General features: G+C 44.4%; 1 protein-coding gene across 1 annotated transcript in view; it reads left to right on the forward strand.

Moving 5' to 3' along the window:
* Positions 1 to 23978, forward strand: part of arnt2 (aryl hydrocarbon receptor nuclear translocator 2) — a 111280-nt gene that overhangs the window by 40239 nt on the left and 47063 nt on the right. Inside the window, exons 5-7 of the mRNA XM_088991757.1 lie at positions 619 to 832; positions 19163 to 19265; positions 22446 to 22511. Of these exons, the coding sequence (XP_088847883.1) occupies positions 619 to 832; positions 19163 to 19265; positions 22446 to 22511 (383 nt within the window). The remainder of the gene's footprint in view (positions 1 to 618; positions 833 to 19162; positions 19266 to 22445; positions 22512 to 23978) is intronic.

Consider the following 23978-nt stretch of genomic DNA (forward strand, 5'->3'; position numbering starts at 1 on the left):
CTCTGGAGGTAGTACAACTCTTTTGTACTTAAAAATGGGCACGAGTACACTTCGTCTCCATTGTTCAGGCATCTGTTCACCATCTAAGATCTTGTTGAATAACCCAGTCAGGAACACCACCGCCACCTCTCCAAGACACTTCCATGCCTTGGCTGGTAAATCATCAGGCCTGACTGCCTTTCCCCCCCTTTATCCTCTTTAGCGCCCTCCTCACTTCATCCTTGCTAATGTTTGCTACGTCTTGGTCCACAACAGTCACGTCTTCTACTCTTTGTTCCTTCTCATTGTCCTCATTCATCAATTCTTCAAAGTACTCCTTCCATCTTGCCTTCACACTACTGGCACCTGTTAATACATTGCCATCTTTATCCTTAATCACCCGAACCTGCTGCAGGTCCTTACCATCTTTGTCTCTCTGTCTCTGTCCAGCCTGTAAAGATCAGTCTCGCCTTCCTTGCTGTCCAGTCCAGCATTCAAGTCATCATAGGCCTCTTGTTTGGCCTTTGCCACCTTTACTTTAAACGTGCGCTGCATATCCTTGTACTGCTGTCTACTGTCGTCCGTCCTCTCACTGTATATTTGTGCATTTAAATATGTAAATTCTGTTTTGTATGATAGGAACTGAAGCATCTAATCTTGGAGGCAGCGGATGGCTTTCTATTTGTGGTGGCGGCAGAGACAGGACGTGTCATCTACGTCTCTGATTCTGTGACGCCAGTCTTGAACCATCCGCAGTCCGAGTGGTTTGGCAGCACTCTTTACGAACAAGTCCACCCAGATGACGTTGACAAGTTAAGAGAACAGCTCAGTACTTCAGAAAACTCCATGACAGGTAGATGAAGTTTTGCTCCTATTTCTATTCTTTGCTCCTATTTTTATTGTTTCTGTCGTCAGTTGGTATTATCATGATAGAGGTATTAATAAGAAGGCAGTACAAATATGCGTTAACCAGTGAACTATTAGTATGAAAAAAAAAACATTGCAACACATTTTATCAGATGTAAGGCACCTTCTTGTCATTAACTTCATTAATTTGTCCCCTGAATTCAGGGGTGTCAAAGTCATTTTTTGCCGCGGGCCACATTGTAGTTATGGTTTCCTCTCGAGGCCCGTTATGAATTTGAGGAACCAATTAGAATGTTTAAATCCCTTCAAATATTACATATAGAGCACACAGCAAATTAATGAATAACTCGTTTTCAAATCTGAAGTCAAGAATAATGACTTTTATTGTGGTTGACATCCAAAAATATGAAATTTTGGCTCAGATTTTAGCACCTGTGCCTTAATTCATCCATCTTTCCATTTTCCGATCCGCTTTATCCTCACAAGTGTCGCCAGAAGTGCTCAAGTCTTTGAGCAGTAGGCAGGTGACACCTTAACCGGTTGCCCGCCAATTGCAGGGCACGCAGAGACAAACAATCATCCATCCTCACACTCGCACCTCAGGACAATTTTGTGTGTTCAATCAGCCTGCCGTGCACGTTTTTGGAATGTGGGAGTAACCAGAGTGCCCAGAGGCCCAGGGAGAACATTCATACGCCAAACATGGAGGCCAGAGCTGGAATTGTACCTCTTCAGTGTGAGGACTAATGCTATAAATATATTTCACACTTCAGTGCATATGCTATTTGTGCTTTATGTTGTGACATTTTGTTTAAAGGCTCGAGAGGGAGACAAAAATATTAAGGCTGTGTGCTCACTAGAGGGCAACACTGTGGCATTTTTCCTTCTCTAGGGAAGTAATAACTTATCACCGTCTCTGGGGGCATCTCCATTGGTATTTGTGCCTGCCAGTTTGTTGATCTGACTGCAAACGGAATACTCAGCAGGCATCTAATCCATGCACCACAAGCAATTGCCTTGAAAAGCTGTAACGGATAACGTCTGTGTAAGCTCTCAGTCGTACAGGAGTGGTCCATCGATGAAAAGGTTTCTTCAGCCGTCATCTGTACTTCTTTGAAGGTGTCGGACGTTTCGCTTCTTATCCAAGAATCAGTACTGATGAGGTGATACCGGTCGAAGTGGGGCAATCAGGCCTGTCGTTAGTCAGAACGATAGGAACTATCAGTGGAGCAGCTGCAGCGGGGTAGTCTTCTGCTCCCCCCATCCTGAGAGCAGGGACCTATCAGAGCAGAGTCCGGCACCGCCATGTCTGGACAGGAGGGATACATATAGGGCCTAAACTCCCAGTAAGACTTTCGTTTGCTGACGAAGTTTCTTGGATAAGAAGCGAAACGTCCGACACCTTGAAAGAAGTACAGATGGCGGCTGAAGAAACCTTTTCATCGATGTAACAGATAACGTACACACGCACGCACTTGATGAGGAACATAACCTTCTTCTTTCACCATCTTGAGGAATGATCCCTTGGAGGTGCTTTCTCTGTGATAATTTTATCTAGTTCCTTATCAATTGTGTTCTGTTTAGCTGGGTTGATAGTTTTTTTGCATCAAACGTACAGATGGCTTGTGCGGGTTGTTTGTGGAGCCTGATTGATGGGATATTTTAACATTGCAGTCTACACTCAGCCTTTGAACTATCAAAGTTGAAACTCTCTCACTGTCGTCTGCCTGTCTCTTTAATGTTTAAGCCACCTCCCCTCACTGGTGCATTCTTGACCAATCACGTGGCTTTAACCGAAGACTGGGGGCGGGGAATAGAGGACAAAAAAGTCCACAGCCATTTTCTTTTTGAAGAGCGGCTTCACTCTTTCTCTATCACCGCCTGTCTCTTTAATGTTTAAACCACCACCCCCATCACCACTGCATTCTTGACCAATCACGTGACTTTAACCGAAGACTGGGGGCGGGGAATAGAGGACAAAAACAGTCGCCTGCCATTTTGTTGTTAGAAGAACGGGCTCGTTTGCGAACGACACATCACTCATTGAGGCAGCTCCGTGTGTATCCCGGAAAAAGTTTGTATACAGTGAGACCTCAACTTACGAACGCCTTATAATACGAACTTTTCATCATACGAACGTCAAATTTATGAAGCCTTATAATAAGCACTATTTTCATAATACACACCCACCACGGCCGGTCGGTCCATCAAGCACACGACCTTCGGATCTGGCGGAGTGATCTTCGGCGGAAGCACATGACCGAACAGCGCTCCAGCCGGCGTTCCTTTCCACACCCCCTTTCTCTGAATTCACACGCCCATCGCCTCCGAGGAGCTTTTTGCTGATACAATTTTACTATTATGGGACCGGAAAACAAACACCACAGGCTCGTGTTCAGCCTCAGTTCAAATGTGGTGCATTACTATGAATAAATTGAAGAATCTACCAGCCGTACACATCTACTCTGCTCTGTTTATTTGTCATCCAATACTTGGGGTGCGTTCACGTTCGAGAATAGCGCACAACTTCTTATGACTCTTCTTATGACGGCTGAATGAGCAGGGACAAACACTTGCCAACGTTTCTGTGTTGCTACACTTGAACACACCCCCTGTCAAGATGCGATAGAAGTGATTGTGATTGGCTAAAGGGTAGAGTCATGTGTCATGGTAAGCCAATCAGAGCTAGAGTTTTCACACACACCGGAACAGCGTGTCAATAGTTACGCTAAATTGACACTTCAATTTCATTTCATTTCAACGAGTCACTTTTACCTCACCAGTGACATGATTACGATGAAAGCGCATCGCTATGTCTTGTGCTGGCAAATCCAACAGTTTGCTTTGCACAAGGTGATTGTTACGCGAGTGTGCCATTTTATTCGCCCCGCCCGCCTTCTTTTGTCGCGTTTTATTCCGCGTCCGTGTAATCATCGGACTCACGTCTTTTGTTGCCATAAAATCTCTGCCAGCACCTACGGGACTCAAAGTGAATGCAGATGACATCGAGGAGCTTGTTGCTGACCATAATGAGATCATCAACCCCGAGAATTTGATTTGCCTTCACGAGGACAAGCAGAAGCAGGCCATTCAACAGTTGATGTGCAGGCTTTTATTGAACAGTTCCATCCAGAAAAGGCTATGAGAATCATCAACATGATGAATGATAATGTGATGCCTCAGTTTCGTGAGACCTTACAAGTCAGAAAGCAACAGGTGTCAATTAAGAGCCATCAATGACCATCACAAATGTAAATAAAGTGACTTTATTATACAATGCAGTGTATTTCTTTCATTACAATACAATAGCACATTTATTATACATAGGATAAAGTAAGTTGTGTATAGTTTTAAGGCTTACTTCGTTGAAAAGTATATTTTATGGAAACCCGGGAACGGATTATTCCCATTTTAATGGTTTCCTATGGGATTTTATTTTTTTTGAGATACACACTTTTCGCCTTACACACTCTGTCTGGGAACCAATTAAGTTCGTAAGTTGAGGTCACGTTCCGAACACGACAGTGGCAGCTGACTCGTCGTAACGTTAATGAATGGGGAGGATCCCTAAGCAGGCGGCAGAGACGTTGGTGCTGGCAGAGGATTTATTAACAAAAGGCGCGGGTCCGAGATAATGCGGACCCGGAAAAAACGTGATGAACAAAAAAATCACAAAACAGAGCACAGCGAGTGGGCGGGCGGGGGCGATCCGTCCAGCCTCACAAGCTCAGGGAAAATAAAAAGGCACACGAGGGTGCAAAACAGCACACGATCTCGAAAGTAGCAGACTTACGCGATCACGGCTAATAAATACCTCGGGCGAAGCAAACTCTCGTACTGTTAGCATTTCAAGGCATGGGCGAAGCGCGAGGCGTCGTATCTTCTGACACTGGGTGAGTGCCAGCAACTGGTTTAAATGTCCCAATGTCTGAGATCACCGAAATGACAGCAGCTGGCGGAGGTCGGGAAAGGAGGCCCCGCCCAGCTGTCAACTAGCATGTGACAATATACAGTGGTACCTCGGTTCTCGACCATAATTCGTTCCAGGACCCTGTTCGAAAAGCGATTTTCTTCGAACACCGAAACCATCTCTTTGCTCCTGTCACTTGCGAGTTGACAGCGGAGGGGAGGGGGTGGTGCTGCCTCTTCCGGCCGTTCTCCACCCGCTGTCATTCTCTAACCACGGACACGGGGCATTTATACGGTGCATGATCACCTCGCCAATGCCGGATGATTGCCTCAACTCGCCAGCATACCTGGACTCTTCCTTCGATGCGCGAGTGTATCCGGTCCGAGGTATTTTCCCTGCGTCCCGTAAATTTATGTGATCTTACGGGATTGCGTAATTTTGCACCCTCTTGTGCCATTTGCTTTTTGGCGTAGTAAGCGGGTCGGATCACCCCCTGCCTTCTTACTCGCTGTGTTTTCTTTGATTTGTGAATAAACATCCTGCTTGGGTAGTACGTGTCTGTTTTTCCACTACGTTCCGACGAGTCAGCTGCCGTCACTCTCGCTCGGAACGTGACAGCTACGTATGACTCGGCTACAGGATGTTCTTTTCCCTTAAAATATCTATCCAATGACACTTGCTCTCACTCCCACGGCCACATCACTAGATTTCACAGCCTCCTTATTCTTTAATATCGTACTGATCGTAGATTTCGTCATGCTCTATTCCCTCGCCAGATCAGATACTCGCACACCTCCTTCATATTTTGCGATTATTTCATTCTTAAATGAAATAGTTGTACGCATTACTTTTCTTTTGTCACTTTAAGCAGCACTTATTTTCTTTGGAGGCATGATTAGGGGCTAAAACTCTTCGTACACCTATATTACACGCTAGAGCAAAACGCAGCACGTCCGCAAGCGACAACAGTTGGTCACGGAGAGAACGATACACCCTTGTGCCGCTCAGCTCCCCACCCTCCCGTACGCACTCACGCGTCGTATTGCCGTTCGAACACCGATTGATGTTCGAGCGCCGAAGCAAGAATATCTCGAATATTTTGTTCGAAAACCGATTTGTTCGAACTGTGAGGCGAGGTACCACTGTGTATATATATATATATATATATATATATATATATATATATATATATATATATATATATATATATGTGATATCATGAGAGGCTAGCTCTCAGCGGGACAGGACAAGAAGTGCAATGGACAACAGGTTTGGATACAAACAAAAGGTTTTAATCAAGGGTTCCAGGGGGAATTCACAAGCAACAAAGGTTTGAATAGTGTCTCTTCCAATACCTATCAAAATAAAGTCTCTTCTGATACTTAAATACAAATAAAGTCTCTTCTGAGGAAAAACTGAAGACGGAGTTCTTTTACAAGAGTCTCTAGGCCTCACCCCTCTTGACGTCCTCCTCATGTAGCCTAGCCACCTTAGCTAGGTTCAAATCCAGTGTCCAGTCGTGTGGTCCCAACTGGCAATGAGTTCCACGCAGCAATCAACTTCTCCACAGAGCACAGCAATCGAGCTTGTCTTTCCCCAAGCTCCCCACTCAGAGGCTCTCTGCCTTAAGAGCCCTGCTTTCCAATCAAACCCTGATCAGCTGCAGGTGTGTGGGTTTAATTGCTGCCTTCCACCGGGTGGGGCCAAGACTCTCTCTGGGTGGAGCCATCTTAGGGGGATGTATTTGCCCTCCAGGACACAGCCTCTCGTGACATCACACATCCGCCCCCTTGAGACCGACGTCCTCGGCGGGGTGAAGGATGCGAAACAGGCCAGGAAGGCCTCCCTTCGGGAGAGGGCATCCGCATTGCCTTGGCGCTTGCCAGCCCTGTGGACCACAGAGAAGTTAAAGGCCTGCAGGCTCAAGAACCACCTTGTTACTCTGCTGTTGGTCTCCTTGTTCCTGGCCATCCATTGGAGAGGAGCATGATCAGAGACCACTGTGAAACGTCGTCCCAGGAGATAAAAGCGCAATGCCTCCAGCGCCCATGTAATGGCAAGGCACTCCTTCTCCACTGTGGAATAATTCTTTTCCCTGGGCAACAGCTTCCTGCTAAGGTACAGGATGGAATGTTCCTCTCCTCCATGTACTTGCGAGAGTACAGCCCCCAGACCAACTTCTGATTCATCTGCTTGCACCATAAAGTCCTTGCTGAAGTCTGGTGCCACCAGGATCGGACTGGAACATAGCGCCTGTTTTAGATTGGCGAAGGCCATTACGACCTCTGGGCTCCATTTCACCAATCGGGAGTGTTTTTTGGTCGTCAATTCTGTCATGAGGGCTGCTATAGTAGCAAAGTCAGCGATAAAGCGTCTATAGTAGCCAGCCATGCCTAAGAACGACCTCACCTGCTTCTTGGTAAGGGGTTGGGGCCAATCTTGTATAGCCCGTAGTTTTGCTTCTTGGGGCTTCACCAGCCCCCGTCCTATAGGGTAGCCCAGGTAGTTGGTCTCGCCAAATGCCAACCTGCACTTTTTCGGGTTTGCTGTGAGCTTTTCTGAGGGAGTCAATCACAGCTTGCACTCGGGGTAAGTGACTCTCCCAGTCGGGACTCTGTATGACGACATCATCTAAGTATGCTGCTGCGTACCTCTTGTGGGGGGTGAGAATCCGGTCCATTAGGCGCTGAAACGTGGCGGGTTCTCCATGGAAACCAAACGGGAGCCTAGTGTATTGGTAGAGCCCCTCAGGTGTGGCGAAGGCTGTCTTCTCCTTTGATGCTGGGGTCAGGGGCACCTGCCAATAACCCTTTGTGAGGTCGAGAGTGGTGATGAAGCGTGCCTGTCCCAGGGAGTCAATAAGATCATCAACACGAGGCATCGGATACGCATCAAATTCAGACACCTCATTCAACTTCCGATAGTCATTGCAGAATCGTATTGACCCGTCTGGCTTGGGAACCAACACGATCGGGCTTGCCCAGGCACTTTGGGACTCCTCAATTACACCAAGTTCCAGCATCTTCCTTATCTCCTCCTGAATCGCGACCTTACGGGCCTCCGGCACACGGTAGGGACGCTGGTGTACTGTTTTTCCAGGTGTGGAGCGTATCTCATGTTGCACCACCTCTGTGTGCCCAGGTATGGAGGAGAAGACGTCTTGGTTACGCTCGACCAATTCGAGCGTCAGCTGGCGTTGGTGTGGGGACAAACTTGGACCCATCTGGACTTCTTCTCTTGCCGGTTCCTTAGCTTTGCTGGGGGGGAGACCGCTGAACAGCGCCTCTCTGGCATGCCATTTCTTTAGGAGGTTAACGTGGTAAATCTGCTCAGGTTTCCTCTTACCAGGTTTCCTCACCTTGTAGTTTACCTCCCCTATGCGTTCGATGACCTCAAAGGGCCCCTGCCAGGATGCCAGGAATTTGCACTCCACCATTGGCACCAAGACCAGCACTCTGTCCCCTGGCTTGAACTCTCGAGACTGGGCAGGTCTATTGTAGGAGGCTTGCTGCTGTCGTTGGGCCGCTTCCATGTGTTCTCGCACTATGGGATAAATGGCCTTCATCCTTTCCCGCATGTCCCCCACATGCTCGATGAGGGTACGTTGTCGGCACGGCTGCTCTTCCCAAGCCTCTTTGGCGATATCCAGCAGTCCCCGGGACCTGTAAGAGTACAACAACTCAAAGGGTGAGAAACCGGTAGAAGACTGTGGTACCTCCCTCACGGCAAACAGCAAGTATGGAAGCAGTTGATCCCAGTTTCGGCCATCTTCTTGGATAACTTTCCTCATCATGGCCTTGAGTGTTTTGTTGAATCGCTCTACCAATCCATCTGTCTGTGGGTGGTAGATGGAGGTTGTCAGCTGCTTGACCTTGAGCAGGACACACAGGTCCTTCATGACCTTGGACATAAAGGGGCTTCCCTGGTCGGTCAGTATCTCCTTTGGGATCCCTACCCGGCTGGCGAGAGCAAACAGTTCCTTTGCGATCTGCTTTGTGGTAGCCTTTCTGAGGGGGACAGGTTCTGGGAACCGGGTGGCATAATCCATCATTACTAAAATATACTGGTGTCCCCTAACACTTTTTGGTAGAGGTCCGACTATGTCCAGCCCAAGCCTGCTGAGAATTTCAGCTTTTAAATAGTCGTAGTCTTCTGCTCTGTCCGCGGTCAAGTCTAGGACAGCATTCAGCGATTCCCCTGTCAGGAAGGGTGCAAACAATCCCACCCACTGCTGCTTGGGCCACTTTTCTCGAGACGCTGTTGCTTCAAACGTATGCAGGTACGCCTCAATATCATCCGTCCCCCCCATTTTGACTAAAAAATCACCCGCCTTCACCCGTGGCATGTTCTTGGCGGCCATTTGTTTTTGCAAGAGCAATTCCTCTGCCTTCAGTTCATTGGCTCTCTTTTGCTCCTCCAGGAGAGCCAAATTGGCCTGATATTGGGCTTCCTGACTTGCAAGCAGGGTTTTCAAAATGTCTTCCATTTTTGTAATTGAGGATATTTTCAATTTAGAAAAAACATAACACAAACCATCAATGTCCATGCACTTACTAACGCTTGTCCAGTGTCCGCATCCTCCACCATATGTGATATCATGAGAGGCTAGCTCTCAGCGGGACAGGACAAGAAGTGCAATGGACAACAGGTTTGGATACAAACAAAAGGTTTTAATCAAGGGTTCCAGGGGGAATTCACAAGCAACAAAGGTTTGAATAGTGTCTCTTCCAATACCTATCAAAATAAAGTCTCTTCTGATACTTAAATCCAAATAAAGTCTCTTCTGAGGAAAAACTGAACACGGAGTTCTTTTACAAGAGTCTCTAGGCCTCACCCCTCTTGACGTCCTCCTCATGTAGCCTAGCCACCTTAGCTAGGTTCAAATCCAGTGTCCAGTTGTGTGGTCCCAACTGGCAATGAGTTCCACGCAGCAATCAACTTCTCCACAGAGCACAGCAATCGAGCTTGTCTTTCGCCAAGCTCCCCACTCAGAGCCTCTCTGCCTTAAGAGCCCTGCTTTCCAATGAAGCCCTGATCAGCTGCAGGTGTGTGGGTTTAATTGCTGCCTTCCACCAGGTGGGGCCAAGACTCTCTCTGGGTGGAGCCATCTTAGGGAGATGTATTTGCCCTCCAGGACACAGCCTCTCGTGACATCACACAATATATATATATATATATATATATAAAGGCGGAAGTATTCGCCGAAACATGTCAGCTAATTGAGCTGTCTTCGGGCACGAGGCAGGGGACACCCCGAATTGGTTGCCAGCCAATCGCAGGGCACACAAAGACATACAACAGTCATTCTCACACTCACACCGAGGGACAATTTGGAGTGGTCAGTCTGCCTGCCATGCATGTTTTTGGAGTGTGGGAGGAAACCGGAGGACCCGGAGAAAACCCACGCGGGTCCGGGCAGAACATGCAAACTCCACACAGGGAGGCCGGACCGGGACGCGAACCGGCCACCTCTGCACTGTGAAGCCGGTGTGCTAACCACTCGACTACCGGGCCATATATATATATATATATATATATATATATATATATATATATATATATATATATAAGTGTAAAGACGTAAAGTTTTTTTATTTTATGCACAACTTTATTTTTCACTTCACTACTGTACAAAAAAAAACATGATACGCAATCCATCGTTGGGTTCATGGATTGCGTATCTAACATGTTTTTTTTTGTACAGTAGTGAAGTGAAAAATAAAGTTGTGCATAAAATAAAAACATCTTTACACTTTACATATATATATATATATATATATCAGAATCAGAATACCTTTATTCGTCCCACAATGGGGAAATTTGCAGTCCACAGCAGCAATGAAAAGGGATGGGGTTGGGGTGGGATGAAAGGATAGAAAACAAGATATTCTAAGCATAACAAAATAAAAATGTCAACTGTGTACTGTGCAGATGTAAATGTGCAAAACCGTTCCATAAGAGAACAAAAACTGTACAGAATCAAGAGGTGCATTTGATATATTGCAACAACCCATATTTACAAGTGTCCAGTTTTTTTTTTTTTTTTTTTTTCACATGTGATCACTGTAAATTGTGAAGCCTGACAGCAGTCGGTAGGAACGAGCGGCGGTACCTCTCCTTCTTGCAGCACGGGTGTAATAGTCTCTGGCTAAAGGAGCTACCCAGTGCTGTCAGGGTGGGCAGGAGGGGGTGGGAGGGCCTGTCCATCATAGCTTTTAGTTTAGCTAGCGTCCGTCTGTTGCCCAGATAGTCCAGCGAGCAGCCCACGACAGAACTGGCCCACTTGACAAGGCGCTCCAGTCTTTTTCTGTGCCGGGTGGTGATGCTGCCTGACCAGCAGACAATGCCATAGTGGATGGCTGATGCCACCACAGAGTCATAGAAAGTCTTGAGGAGTGACCCCTGAACTCCAAAAGACCTCAGTTTCCTGAGTAGGAAGAGGCGACTCTGTCCCTTTTTGATTAGGGCATCCGTGTTTGTTGTCCACTCCAGTTTATTGTTGAGAGTAACACCCAGGTACTTGTAGGAGGTCACCCTCTCAATGTCCGAACCCTGGATGTTCAATGGTGCAGGTGAGGATTGTTTCCTGCAGAAGTCCACCACCAGCTCCTTGGTTTTCCCGGTGTTGATCTGGAGGTGATTCTGCTGGCACCAGTCCACAAAGTCCTTTGTCAGTGCCCTGTACTCCCTATCGTCTCCCTATGTAATGAGGCCGACAATAGCTGAGTCGTCAGAGAACTTCTGAAGGTGGCAGGTTGGGGTGTTGTAGTTGAAGTCCGAGGTGTAGAGGGTGAAGAGGAATGGAGCCAGGACTGACCCTGCGGCGCTCCGGTGCTGCAGAGAAGCGTGTCCAACTCACAGTGCTTTACCCTCACGTACTGTGACCTGTTTGTGAGGTAATCTGTAATCCAGGATGTGAGGTGATGGTCGACTGCGGCATGCCGCTGCTTGTCCCCCAGTAGATTTGGCTGGATGGTGTTGAAGGCACTGGAGAAATCGAAGAACGTGATCTTCACCGTGCTCCCAGAATTCTCCAGGTGCAGCAAGGCCGTATGGAGGAGGTTGATGATGGCATCCTCCACACTGGGGGTGGGCACTCCTGGTCCTGGAGGGCCACCCTCCTGCATGTTTTCCAAGTCTCTTTGTTGCAACACACCTGATTCAAATGAGCAGGTTCAATGTAAGGCTTCCGCAGAGCTTGGTGATTATCTGATTATTTGAATCAGGTGTATTGTAACAGGGAGACTTGGAAAACATGCAGGAGGGTGGCCCTCCAGGACCAGGAGTGCCCACCCCTGCTCCACACGGATGCTGGGCTGGTAGGCAAACTGTAGCGAGTCCAGTGATGAGCTTGCCAGCGGTCGCAGGTGGGCGAGGACGAGTCTCTTCAGCGTCTTCATCAGGTGAGACGTCAGCGCCACCGGTCTGTAGCTGTTGAGCTCCTTTGGGTTGGCAATCTTGGGCACTGGGACCAGGCATGATGTTTTCCACAGCTGTGGAACTCTGCCCAGCTTCAGGCTCAGGTTGAACAAGTGCTGGACAATGTCACACAGCTGGTCGGAGCAGGTCTTGAGGAGTCGGGAACGGTTTTCCAGACACCAGCGACATTGCTGGCTTGCAGCTGCTCCTCCATTTTCATCCTGTAGACCTTCTTCCCCTCTCTGATCTTCCTCCTCAGTTGGATCTGCACGGCCTTCAGTTCCTCTCTGTTGCCCGACACAAAAGTCCTTTTCTTTTCCTTCAGGAGGACTTTTATGTCGGGATTAATCCATGGTTTGTTGTTGGCAAAACACCGCACAGTCCTGGTGGGCACGGTGTTTTGTTCACAAAAGTTTATGTAGTCTGTGATGGTGTTGGTGAGTGAGTCAATGTCCTCCCCATGAATCTCAGTAAAGAGCTCCCACCTGGTTGAGTCAAAACGGTCCCGCAGAGCTTCTTCAGCTTCTGTGGACCATCTTCTGATCGTGCGGGTCACAGCTGGTTGCCTCTGGACAAGGGGTTTGTACACAGGCTGGAGATGAACCATATTGTGGGCTGCTCTTCCGAGGGGGGGGGGGGGGGTGGTGGGTTGTATGCATCCTTGGCGTTTGAATAAAATAGGTCCAATATGTTATTGTCTCTGGTGGCACAAGTTACATACTGTGTGAATGTTGGGAGGGAGGATTTCAGGGAAACGTGATTGAAGTCCCCTGAGATGATGAATATATATACAGTATATATATATATATATATATATATATATATATATATATATATATATATATATATATATATATATATATATACAGTAAAGTCTCGTTATATCGATATCGGATATATCGATAGTCCCGGTTATATCGATACTATTTCTATGCACGCACGGAGAAAATTACATGCAAACAGGGTCGGTTATATCGATAGTCCCGGTTATATCGATATTTTTTCGGACTCCCTTGAATATCGATATAACGAGACTTTACTGTATAATATATATATATATACACACACATATATATATATATATATATATATATATATATATATATATATATATATATATATATATATATATATATATATATATATACACACAATAAAGTCTCGTTATATCTATATTCTCGGGAGTCGGAAAAAATATCGATATCACCAGACTATCGATATATCCGATCCTGCGGCATGTAAATTTTCTCCTTGCGTTTATAGAAATAGTAGCGTAATAAGCAAGTACTGTCGATATAATCGATATCGATATAACGAGACTTTACTGTATATATATATTTCGGTTCGGGTGATTAAGGATAGAGATGGCAATATATATATATATATATATATATATATATATATATACAGTAAAGTCTCGTACTATCGATATCGGTTATATCGATAGTACTGCTTATTACGATACTATTTCTATGAACGCAAGGAGAAAATTTACATGCCGCAGGATCGGATATATCGATAGTCCAGTTATATCGATATTTTTTCCGACTCCCGAGAATATCGATATAACGAGACTTTACTGTATATATATATTTCCGTTCGGGTGATTAAGGATAGAGATGGCAATATATATAAAATAAAAAAAATACTCGTCTCACCCACCATGGGTGGTGTCTGTCCCCCATTTCAGCTCGGGTCCTGGGAAACATCTCCCAAGGTAGTAGAGAATGACCAGCAAAGATCCTGTGGGACTTCCAGATACAGACTGACAAGATGGTAATGGCCAACCAACCAGATATCGTGGTCATTGATAAAGGGGAAAGGAAAGCCGTTGTCGTGGATGTAGCGGTCCCGAGTGATGGAAACATCAGAAAGAAGGAACATGAGAACATCGAGAAATACCATGGGCTCAGAGAGGAGCTGGAGAGAGCCTGGAAGGTAAAGGTGACAGTCGTGCCTGTGGTGGTCGGAGCACTTGGGGCAGTGACCCCCAAACTCGACGAGTGGTTGCAACAGATCCCGGGAACAACATCGGATATCTCGGTCCAGAAAAGCGCAGTGCTGGGAACAGCACGGATACTGCGCAGAACCCTCAAGCTTCCTGGCCTCTGGTAGGACCCGAGCTAAAATGGGGGACAGACACCACCCACGAGGATTTTTATATATATATATATATATATATATATATATATGAAATGGCTATTGTGAATACTTTCTTTCAGAAGAGACACGAACATAGGGTGACCTAGAAGAGTGTAAGAATGGAGGCAGAAGTACACAGGTAGACTACATTTTGTGTCAACGGCGCCATCTAAAGGAAATCAGTGACTGCAAAGTAGTGGTTGGTGAGAGTGTAAAGAGTTTGATGGTTCTCTTTATTTGTAAGTAAGTTCGTTGTCAGATCTCCCAGGCAGGTGACGCGCAGAGCTTGATCGCGGCGTGGAGTCGAGCAAGTCACGCTGTGATGTCCGTGCCTTTGCGGGGCTTTGCATCTCTCTTTGAGTCCGAGATGAGTCTGAGATGATTCTGCCCCATGGTTCGCCCAATCTCTCTGTCCCGCGACAGCTCCTTTTATACAATGTTCAAGCGTGTGCTATGCGTCAGGGTGAGACGCACATCAAGGAGATCAAGGAATTGAAAGACATGAAAGGGTTGAAAGGCGCACTTCAAAATCATACACACGTGTGACGCCACAAGTGTAGCCAGGCAGCATAGGTTGGTGGTGTGTAGGATGACGCTGGCAGTGAGGAAGATGAAGAAACCAAAGGCTGAAGTGAGGACAAAATGGTGGAAGTTGAAAAAGGAAGAGTGTTGCATGACATTTAGGAAGGAGGTAAGACAAGCACTGGATGGGCAAGAGGGCTTTCCAGATGACTGGCAAACTACAGCGAACATAATCAGAGACACAGGTCGGAAAGTGCTTGGTGTATCGATTGGGAGAAAGGTAGATAAGGAGACTTGGTGGTGGAATGGGGAGGTGCAGGAGTGTATACAGAGAAAGATGTTAGCAAAGAAGAAGTGGGACACTGAGAGGACGGACGAGAGTCGACAGCAGTACAAGGAGATGCAGCGCTCTGTTAAAGTAAAGGTGGCAAAAGCCAAACAAGAGGCTTATGATGACTTGCATGCTCGGCTGGACAGCAAGGAAGGTGAGACGTGGTAAAATGAGCTGTTTTGTTGTGATAGTTAAGACATTGTGGACACTCCATGCCAGCCAATTGACATCAATGGAATCATGAGTTAATTTTGGTGCTTGTTATTGCAAGTCGCCAATGGAAAAAAAGAGCTGCGGGTTTCGCTGAGGACAGGGTTGTTTTGTGTGTTGTGCTGCAGCCATAATTGTTCCAAGTAAAACACAGTCAAGTCTATTGTGACACATGTATCCTTTGCTTGTGCACCAAGCTATTTAAGCATGTACCACGGCGCGACAACCGCACAGGACAATAGGCACTCCACTAAATGTTCCTCACTTATTTATTTGTATAGCACAAATGACATTCCATTATACTCAACATAAAATGAATAAACAGAATGCCTGTATCTCGCAGACACTTGAGCACGTTAGATGATGATGTCATTGTCAAAGTGCAACTGAGACTTTGGTAGATCGAGTAGTTCACAGTTCATGGTCGTCCTACCGTTAAATTATGGTATGACTGTGCAAATGTGCAAATATATTTGTCTAGTTGTCAAAGAACCATCAGCATTTATTTGTGGCTTCTTGTTCAGTTTTGTATGCTCTCACTCCATGTACTTTATCTCACACCAAAAATGAAAAAGCAGTCATTTACGATTATATTTTTTCAAAAGACTGTTCTTCATACACTTAAAAACAAATAAAAATGACAGCAGTTTCTTATAAGGAGTAGTAGCAGTAGGATGTTACATTACAGGACATCATCATCATCACAACAACTTGTCTCGACTGTCTTCCTCTATTTCAAAAACAACAAAGTCGTTGGATGCCCTGAGGCCCGAAGTGTCCCATCAAAATGTTTTTGTTTTTTTCCCCATGTTCTTGTGTGTGAAAACCCATCTCTGGCTTTTCAAAAGTAAAATGTTTCGGAACTCAGTTGAACATTTGTTCAATCAACAATTTAAAGTATTTGAGTTAGTGCTTGTGTGAAATAAGGGGAGCGCTGGAGGAGCTGTAAAACAGGTCAGTGTAATCCAAGCAAATTAGGCAGTTGCAACCTTCAAAATAACCATCCATCCTTTTTCTGATCCACTTCATCCTCACAAGGGTCGCATGGGTTGCTGGCACCTATTCCAACTGTCTTTGGGCAGTAAACGGGGGACACTCGGTACTGGCAGAGACAAACAATTAGCATCACAATCAGAATCATCTTTATTGGCCAAATATGCAGGAACGGATTGGAGTGTTCAATCAGCCTGTCATGCATGTTTTTGGAATGTGTGAGGACACCGGAGTACCCAGAGAAAATTTACGTATGGATGGTGAGAACATGCAATCTCCACACAGGAAGGCAGGAGCTGGTATCAAACTCAGTACCTCGGCATTGTCCACGGGGCCTTCCCTCTGAATACAGTAAATCCCTCATCTAATTTACTTAATTTGTATTAATAAGTAAACTTCACCACTGTACAGTATACAGACACAAAAGACTTTATCAACATCGCAGGGATAATACTAGTGGGCCTCAAACAATCGGCAGTACATATGCACCTAAAAGCTAGCAACCACTCATCTGACGACAATGAGGTTAAAATCTTAGCGAAATAATATAGATGCTTTCAAAGGGGAGTAAACTAAGTTATTTTCATAAAATAGCAAAATCTTCCACTAAACCAACATGGTGGTGTGAGGTTCAATTTGGATTGTTCGTACAACAGACTGCTTAGGCAACATGGGCTTAGTTATGCCGATGAGGTGATACCAGAGCAAATAGGGCAATCAGGCCAGTCGTCAGTCAGGACAATAGAAGTAATCAGTGGAGCAGCAGGGAGTAGTCCTCTGCTCCCCCCAACCTGAGAGCAGGGACAAATCATAGCAGAGTCCGGCTTTTATGTTTTATCACAAATATACTGCACATGCTTTCGTTTAACAGTCATCTAAACTTTATGAATGTGTCTTTTCATATTAAATTACTCTTACATCCAGAAAAGCCACGCACAGTGCACCCCAAAGCCCACAAAGAAGAGCCAGCCTGTGGCAATGCTGTACTGCATAGGCGCAGTATGTCGAACAGTGGTTCTTAAACTGGGTTTGATCGAAACCTTGGGGTTCGGTGAGTCGGTCTCAGGGCTTCGGTGGATCTTCCGCCGCAAAGGTCCACCCCTCAGTTTAGTCCGCAGTTAGTGGGCACATTCATTCAAAGAAGGGTTCGTTGAATGAGCATATGAAACTGGCTGGGTTTGGTGCCTCCAACAAGATTAAGAACCACTGATGAAGAAGAAGAATTAACACTTAAAGGACAACCGACGCCTCCGGACAAGTTGTGTCCATAATTTGTAAAATCACTTCAAATGACTTCGACTGTGCATATTTTACAAAGATTCCACCGCATATAGCTATATGTTACGTTTTAAGACTCGCACTGAATATTCAGGCAGTCTTGTTTTTGAGTTGGTGACGATACCGAGTGTGACGTCATGTCTGGAACGCCCCTGACCGAGAAAGCGACACTCAATGCATTGTAGGTACTTTGTTTGGTCTGAAAACTTCGTGTTGATCTGTGTTGAAAGTAAAATTAGAAGGAAAATACACATAACGCGATGGGGAATCGTTATGTGTTGCACCAAGACTACTATTTGATTCTAGTTGACACAAATTCCCAGCAGACAAATCAGCCCATTTCCAACGGAGCTTGGTCGCCATCTTGTGCATTTTCTGGGACGCTACATTGGAGTCCTAACGGCTCGAATTGATACGGAAGTACTTCTTTAATCGATTGCAAACATGTATGCTTTCCTCTTCAGAAGTATTTGAATCATATTCATAACTGGATGAGTAACAAGAAAGCATCTTCTCCGAATCTGAAGCGATTGTTTTGATCCTCGAGCAAGGCAAGATGTCTTGGCGTGACGTCCCGAACAAGGGGGCGGGACCTTCTGAAGCTGAAACTATCATTTTCAAGTACTTTTGGGACACTTTAACTCATTTTTATTGGTGTTTTGCATTTGACTAAAAATATCAGCCTGCGTGTTTTGGGTATTTTAAATGCTACAAAACGTTTTTCCGATGTCAGTTAGGAAACAAAAAATATTGTTGGTTGTCCTTTAAAACCAAAATGAATAAACAAAGTAAAATTTTCAGCTTTGATTATTTTGGTTCGTACTGTCTGCATCAGCATTTTTGAGAAAATTAACACTTTGGTCTTTCTCATCTCCCAGAGTTAATACCCCATCCCCCCAAACCTGGCTTGCATCACATCATGCCCCTCTATTTAAGAAGGCTTAATCTAATGTAAGGGGACAGGAAAAGTAGCTATGTTGGGATCTGAGACACCAAGTTCATAAACAAGGTGATGGGGAAGAAGTTAGAAGTGACGAGAAACAAACAATTTAATATTGAAAACTTGAAAACAAAATGCCATACTAACTTTGGAAAAAAGCAGCTCAGTGGCCAAGGACCATTAATGTATAACAATCAGTGCTGAACGAGAAATTGTTTCTCTTTTAAAAGTTTTTGTACACGTGCACATGTGCACACCATGTAAGCACCTGTGATTATGACAAAGCTTATCCTTCACTTAGTGTATTTTTCTGTTCTAGTCTAGTGTGTGTCATTCTGTTATGTCATATCTGTCTTTTTTTGTGTAAAAGTAAAAAGATGGATTTTACTCTGAGGCCATGATGCACACGTAACCTTGTCGAGCTCTTATCATAAAGTGGTAGGTTATAAAATGATACAAGAAGGAGCCTCTCATAAACATCCATTCTTTATTCATGAACCTGTATTTCAAAATAGTGGGACTTGTTTTAGCTTGTTTGAAAATAAGCGCCTTTCTGTCACTCTGTTAACAGGTCGTATTCTTGACCTAAAGACAGGAACAGTGAAAAAGGAGGGCCAACAGTCCTCCATGAGAATGTGTATGGGCTCCAGGCGCTCCTTCATCTGCCGTATGAGGTTAGTATTTCATTTACTGCGCATATGCGGTTCAGAACCCGCAGATTATTTCAAGATTTTTTTCCTGTATATATATTCCCCACATCCTTCTGCTTTTTAATGCAAAACATTTCTTGGATGTTTTAGTGGCATAGACATGCCACATGGTACGGATTGTCCGTATTTTGTTTTGGAAAGTCACTGAGCATTAGTCCTTTATAATAGAAACACTAATTGTTCCATATATTGTTTCATATATCTAAAAAATGTATGAGTGTCCAACTAATGCACCATGTGCAACATTTTAGCCTCGTAAAAGAAGTCAGCGACTGAAATAGTGAAATGCATTAATTCATTCATTTTCCTGTTGCCACACTACATTAAATTTTCATTTATATATCATTTGTTTTTAGCCTTAGACAAGCAGTATCAGATAGATCTTGTACACCCTTTCAATACATTCTCCAACTCTCTTTACACATCTTGATTCATTTTACAACTGAACCAATCATAATGCTTATCGTAACAATTGTTCTGCGTGCTTTTACAATGAGCATATACAATGTGACATTGATTACCATTGTGCAGGATACCCATTCACATTTCATGATTCACATGTGAATAAAAGTGTGTGGATTTTGCTACTGAATTATTATTTCACAAACACAATAGTAATCTGAATGCCATGCTAAGACAAGTGGGGGGGCGCATTGAACAAGAAGATTAGAAAGAATATTTTAGACTTGCCGTACCCTATAATAAAAAAAATTAGGACAAGTTCATATCAATCTGTACTATCGATGGAAAATGACAGGCAGAACAATTCAATGCATTGACTCCTCTACATAAAATTGGATTGGATTGGATTGGATTTGCCTTTATTAGTCTCACAGTGGAGAAATTTACAATGAAGCCAAATATTTAAAAACTATCTTAACTCTGTTGCTTGGTAACACAGAATATCATGTAGAGAACACCACAGGGTTTGTAGAGAGGATCGAAGACCTCATATTGGAACCTGAGGAAACATTGGTATCTTACAATGTGACTTCTCTCTTTACATCTGTCCCAACCCCAGCAGCAGTCTCAGTGGTGAGGACGAGACTGCTGGCGGATGTTTCTCTGCATAAAAGAACCAAAGTTAAACCGAACCACGTATATATGTATTTTCAATTTAGGGAGAAATTTTACAAACAAATTCATGGTTGTGCTATGGGCTCACCAGTTTCACCCATAGTGGCTAATTTATACATCGAAGAGATGGAGAAACAGGCCCTCACATCCTTCCCGGGGACAAAACCTAGACACTGGTTTAGATATGTGGACGATACTTTTGTCATGATTAAAAAACAAGAAATTCAATCCTTCACAGATCACCTCATCTCGGTAGACATCAACATTAACTTTACTCGTGAGGACATTAAAGAGAAACAACTAGCCTTTTTGGATTGTAAAGTAATTATAAAAGAGGACATAGCGCGAAAAACAGAAGTCTTTAGGAAGGCCAGGCAAACTGACCAATACTTACTTTTCGATTCTAACCACCCTTTACAACACAAACTAGGAGTCATCAGAACCCTCCAGCATAGGGCTAAACTAATACCAACAAGCGTTGAAGGTAGAGAAAAGGAGTCAAAACATAACAGGAAAGCACTCACAAACTGTGGGTACCCTCAATGGTCATTTAACAGGAAAGCACTCACAAACTGTGGGTACCCTCAGTGGTCATTTAACAAATGTCAGAAAGAAACTATAGGGAATGAAACCAAAAATTCTGAAGATACAAAAAGGAGAGGAGTAGCTGTACCTTACATTGCAGGAGTTTCTGAAAAAACTACAAAGAGTCCTTTGGCAACACAAAATTCCTACTTATTTCAAACCGATAAACACTTTAAGGCAAACATTAGTGCATCCAAAAGATAGGCTCCCAATTGAAAAACAAAGTAATGTAGTTTATTCAATACATTGTAAGAATGAAAATTGTAAAGGGCAGTACATTGGGGAGACGAAACAAATTCTCAATAAATTTGGTTTCATTCCCTATTCTTTCTTTCTGACATTTGTTGAATGACCACGGAGGGTACCCACAGTTAGTGAGTGCTCTCCTGATATGGTTTGACTCCTTTTCTCTACCTTCAGTGCTAGTTGGTATTAGTTTAGCCCTATGCTGGAGGGTTCTGATCACTCCTGTACGACTGAGAGCTTACACAGACTTTTCATCGATGTCAAAATTTTGTTATCTAATAGTATTCAATAGAAAACGTTGCTTAAAAACAACAGATTGACATTATATACTATCCTGTCGAATAGGAGATACCAGTGTGTCGTCATTTGTTATGATCACGTGGTCGGCCGCATCAGCCATTTTGAATGCTTTTCGATTTACGAGCGTTTGACTTGCGACCGTTTTGTCGGAACGGATGTTACCTGTATCTTGAATGAACTCACTTAAGGCCAGGAAAAAGATGCAAATGCTAGAGTTTTTCGGCCAGAACAGTGCTCATCTCTGTCCCACTGGACTGCCTCTATGTGCTGTGCTTGTTGATGCCAGGTTGGCAACACTTCATCTTTACTCCAGAGCGACTCACCCTTAACCATCATTTGCTCCAAGGCAGGTCAAATTGGTTGCAAACTTGCACAAAGTCAGGTGAACAAAATGTTATAAACTGAATATTATTGGCATTTTGTGGTTTGGTCAGTGTATAGAAACTTTAGAGCCAATTTGTTTTGTCTACATCTGTCATAATATCCTGTGACTTTCGTGACATCTGTAGTGTGCTCAGTTGATTGGAATTTGTTGAACTGGCATTTTCCTCTTATGTTGCTATTTTTGGCTCTTTCTAATTCAAACAAGATGCTTCTGAGATCGTCTGCGAGAATGCAAGAATCAGTGAAACACTTCTCTGACCCATTCATAAACACGGCTTTGGAGAGCACATATTGATCTGCTCGGCAACATTTCAGGGAAACTGTTATTGAATCCAGACAGGCATTTGTAATGTTTAGCCATTGAACTGTTTTTTTTTTTCACTGTTGGATCAACACCAGGAAACTGATGGATACTCGATACTTTTGCCAATGTTTTAACTTGAGCTTGCCGGAAAGGAAGGACTGCAGGGAACTTGAAACATAGCGCTTATGCAATTGGTGTCATGAAAAGTTCATCTGCTGAATAACACATATGTTCTTGCATTTATGCAGGTGTGGAAGTGCTCCTCTTGATCACATTTCACTAAACCGTCTGTCTAATATGAGGAAGAGATACAGGTAAAAGGTCTTAACGACACAAGTTTGTCATTTACCATCACTCGTTTTGTCATCTTTTCTTTTCATTTGAAATGTCCTCTTCGGAAAGAAAGGAAGAAATGACGATGAATGAGTGAAGAGCATCACAGTTATGCACTCCGTTACATTAAGAGACAAGACACAACACTGCCTGTCCATATTCCACCACTTATCCAGGGTTAGGTTGCAGGGGCAGCAGCCACTTCTTGTAGCGCTTCCTGTTGGATCTTGAGGCGTTCCCTCTGTGGTTCTCCTCCCAGTGGGATACGCCGAAACACTTTACCAGGGAGGCGCCCAGTAGGCATCCTAATCAGATGCCCGAGCCACCTCATCTAGCTCCTCTCGATGTGGAGGCGTATTATTAATTAAGTGAATGAAACAAAATGGACGTTTCTAGGTTTGCCTGATATACAATAAGTATTAATAATAGGTTATAATTAATAATAATAAGTAGTAATACTGCATTTTCCAGTGTATAAAGCACACCACCAATGAATGGTGTATTTTCAAACATTGTCCACATACAAGACTCACCAGACTACAGGTACCATCCGACTTATGACCGGCTCGACTTACGACCACCTGTACTTACGATCACGACCACCAGACCTTATGTTTTTAATTTTAATTCTACGCCTCGCACCGCAACGCGCCAGCAGCCCGGCAACGCGTATGACAATTTTTGCCAGCCAGCAGGCATCTCACTCTCGCAAAGCAATCTACTGCGTTACTGCACTCAGTAGCTATACAGATATCGTCTTGGCAACATCTCCTGTTGTACAGTGTAATTTTTTTACCCATGTACTATCCTGTAGTGTAGTATAACCTTCACGTCGGCCATTTTGAATGGGTTGGTCGTAATGGAACCCGGTCGTAAGTCGGATGGTACCTGTGTCAGGCGCACCTTCAATGAATGAAATAAAGTTTTCCAATTATAATATAGAAATAGATAAAAGTTTTCCAAATGTTAATTAAGTTTTCAGGGTGCCCAGAGAAGAGCTGTGGTATTGCATGAGGAAGTCTGGAGTGACCGAAAAGTATGTCAGAGCGGTGCAAGACATGTATTGTGACTGTAAGACTGGAAGTGCGGTGTGCTGTCGGTGTGACGGAGGAATTCAAGGTGGAGGTGGGACTCCACCAGGGGTCAGCTCTGAGCCCCTTCTTATTCGCTATCGTAATGAACAGGCTGACATACGATGTTAGACAAGAATCTCCTTGGACCCTGCTGTTTGTAGATGACATTGTGATCTGTAGCAGGAGCAGGGAACAGGTGGAGGAGAAACTAGAGATCTGGAGGTAAGCCCTTGAAAGGAGAGGAATGAAGATCGGTCGCAGCAAGACAGAATATATGTGTGTGAATGAGAGGGATCCAAGTGCAAGAGTGATGCTACAAGCAGGAGAGATAAAGAAGGTGGAGGATGTTAAGTACTTGGGGTCAACTGTCCAGAG

The sequence above is a fragment of the Hippocampus bargibanti genome, linkage group LG03 (genome assembly GCF_051943395.1).
Source record: "Hippocampus bargibanti isolate YZ-2025 linkage group LG03, ASM5194339v1, whole genome shotgun sequence".
Taxonomy (NCBI): Eukaryota; Metazoa; Chordata; class Actinopteri; order Syngnathiformes; family Syngnathidae; genus Hippocampus; species Hippocampus bargibanti.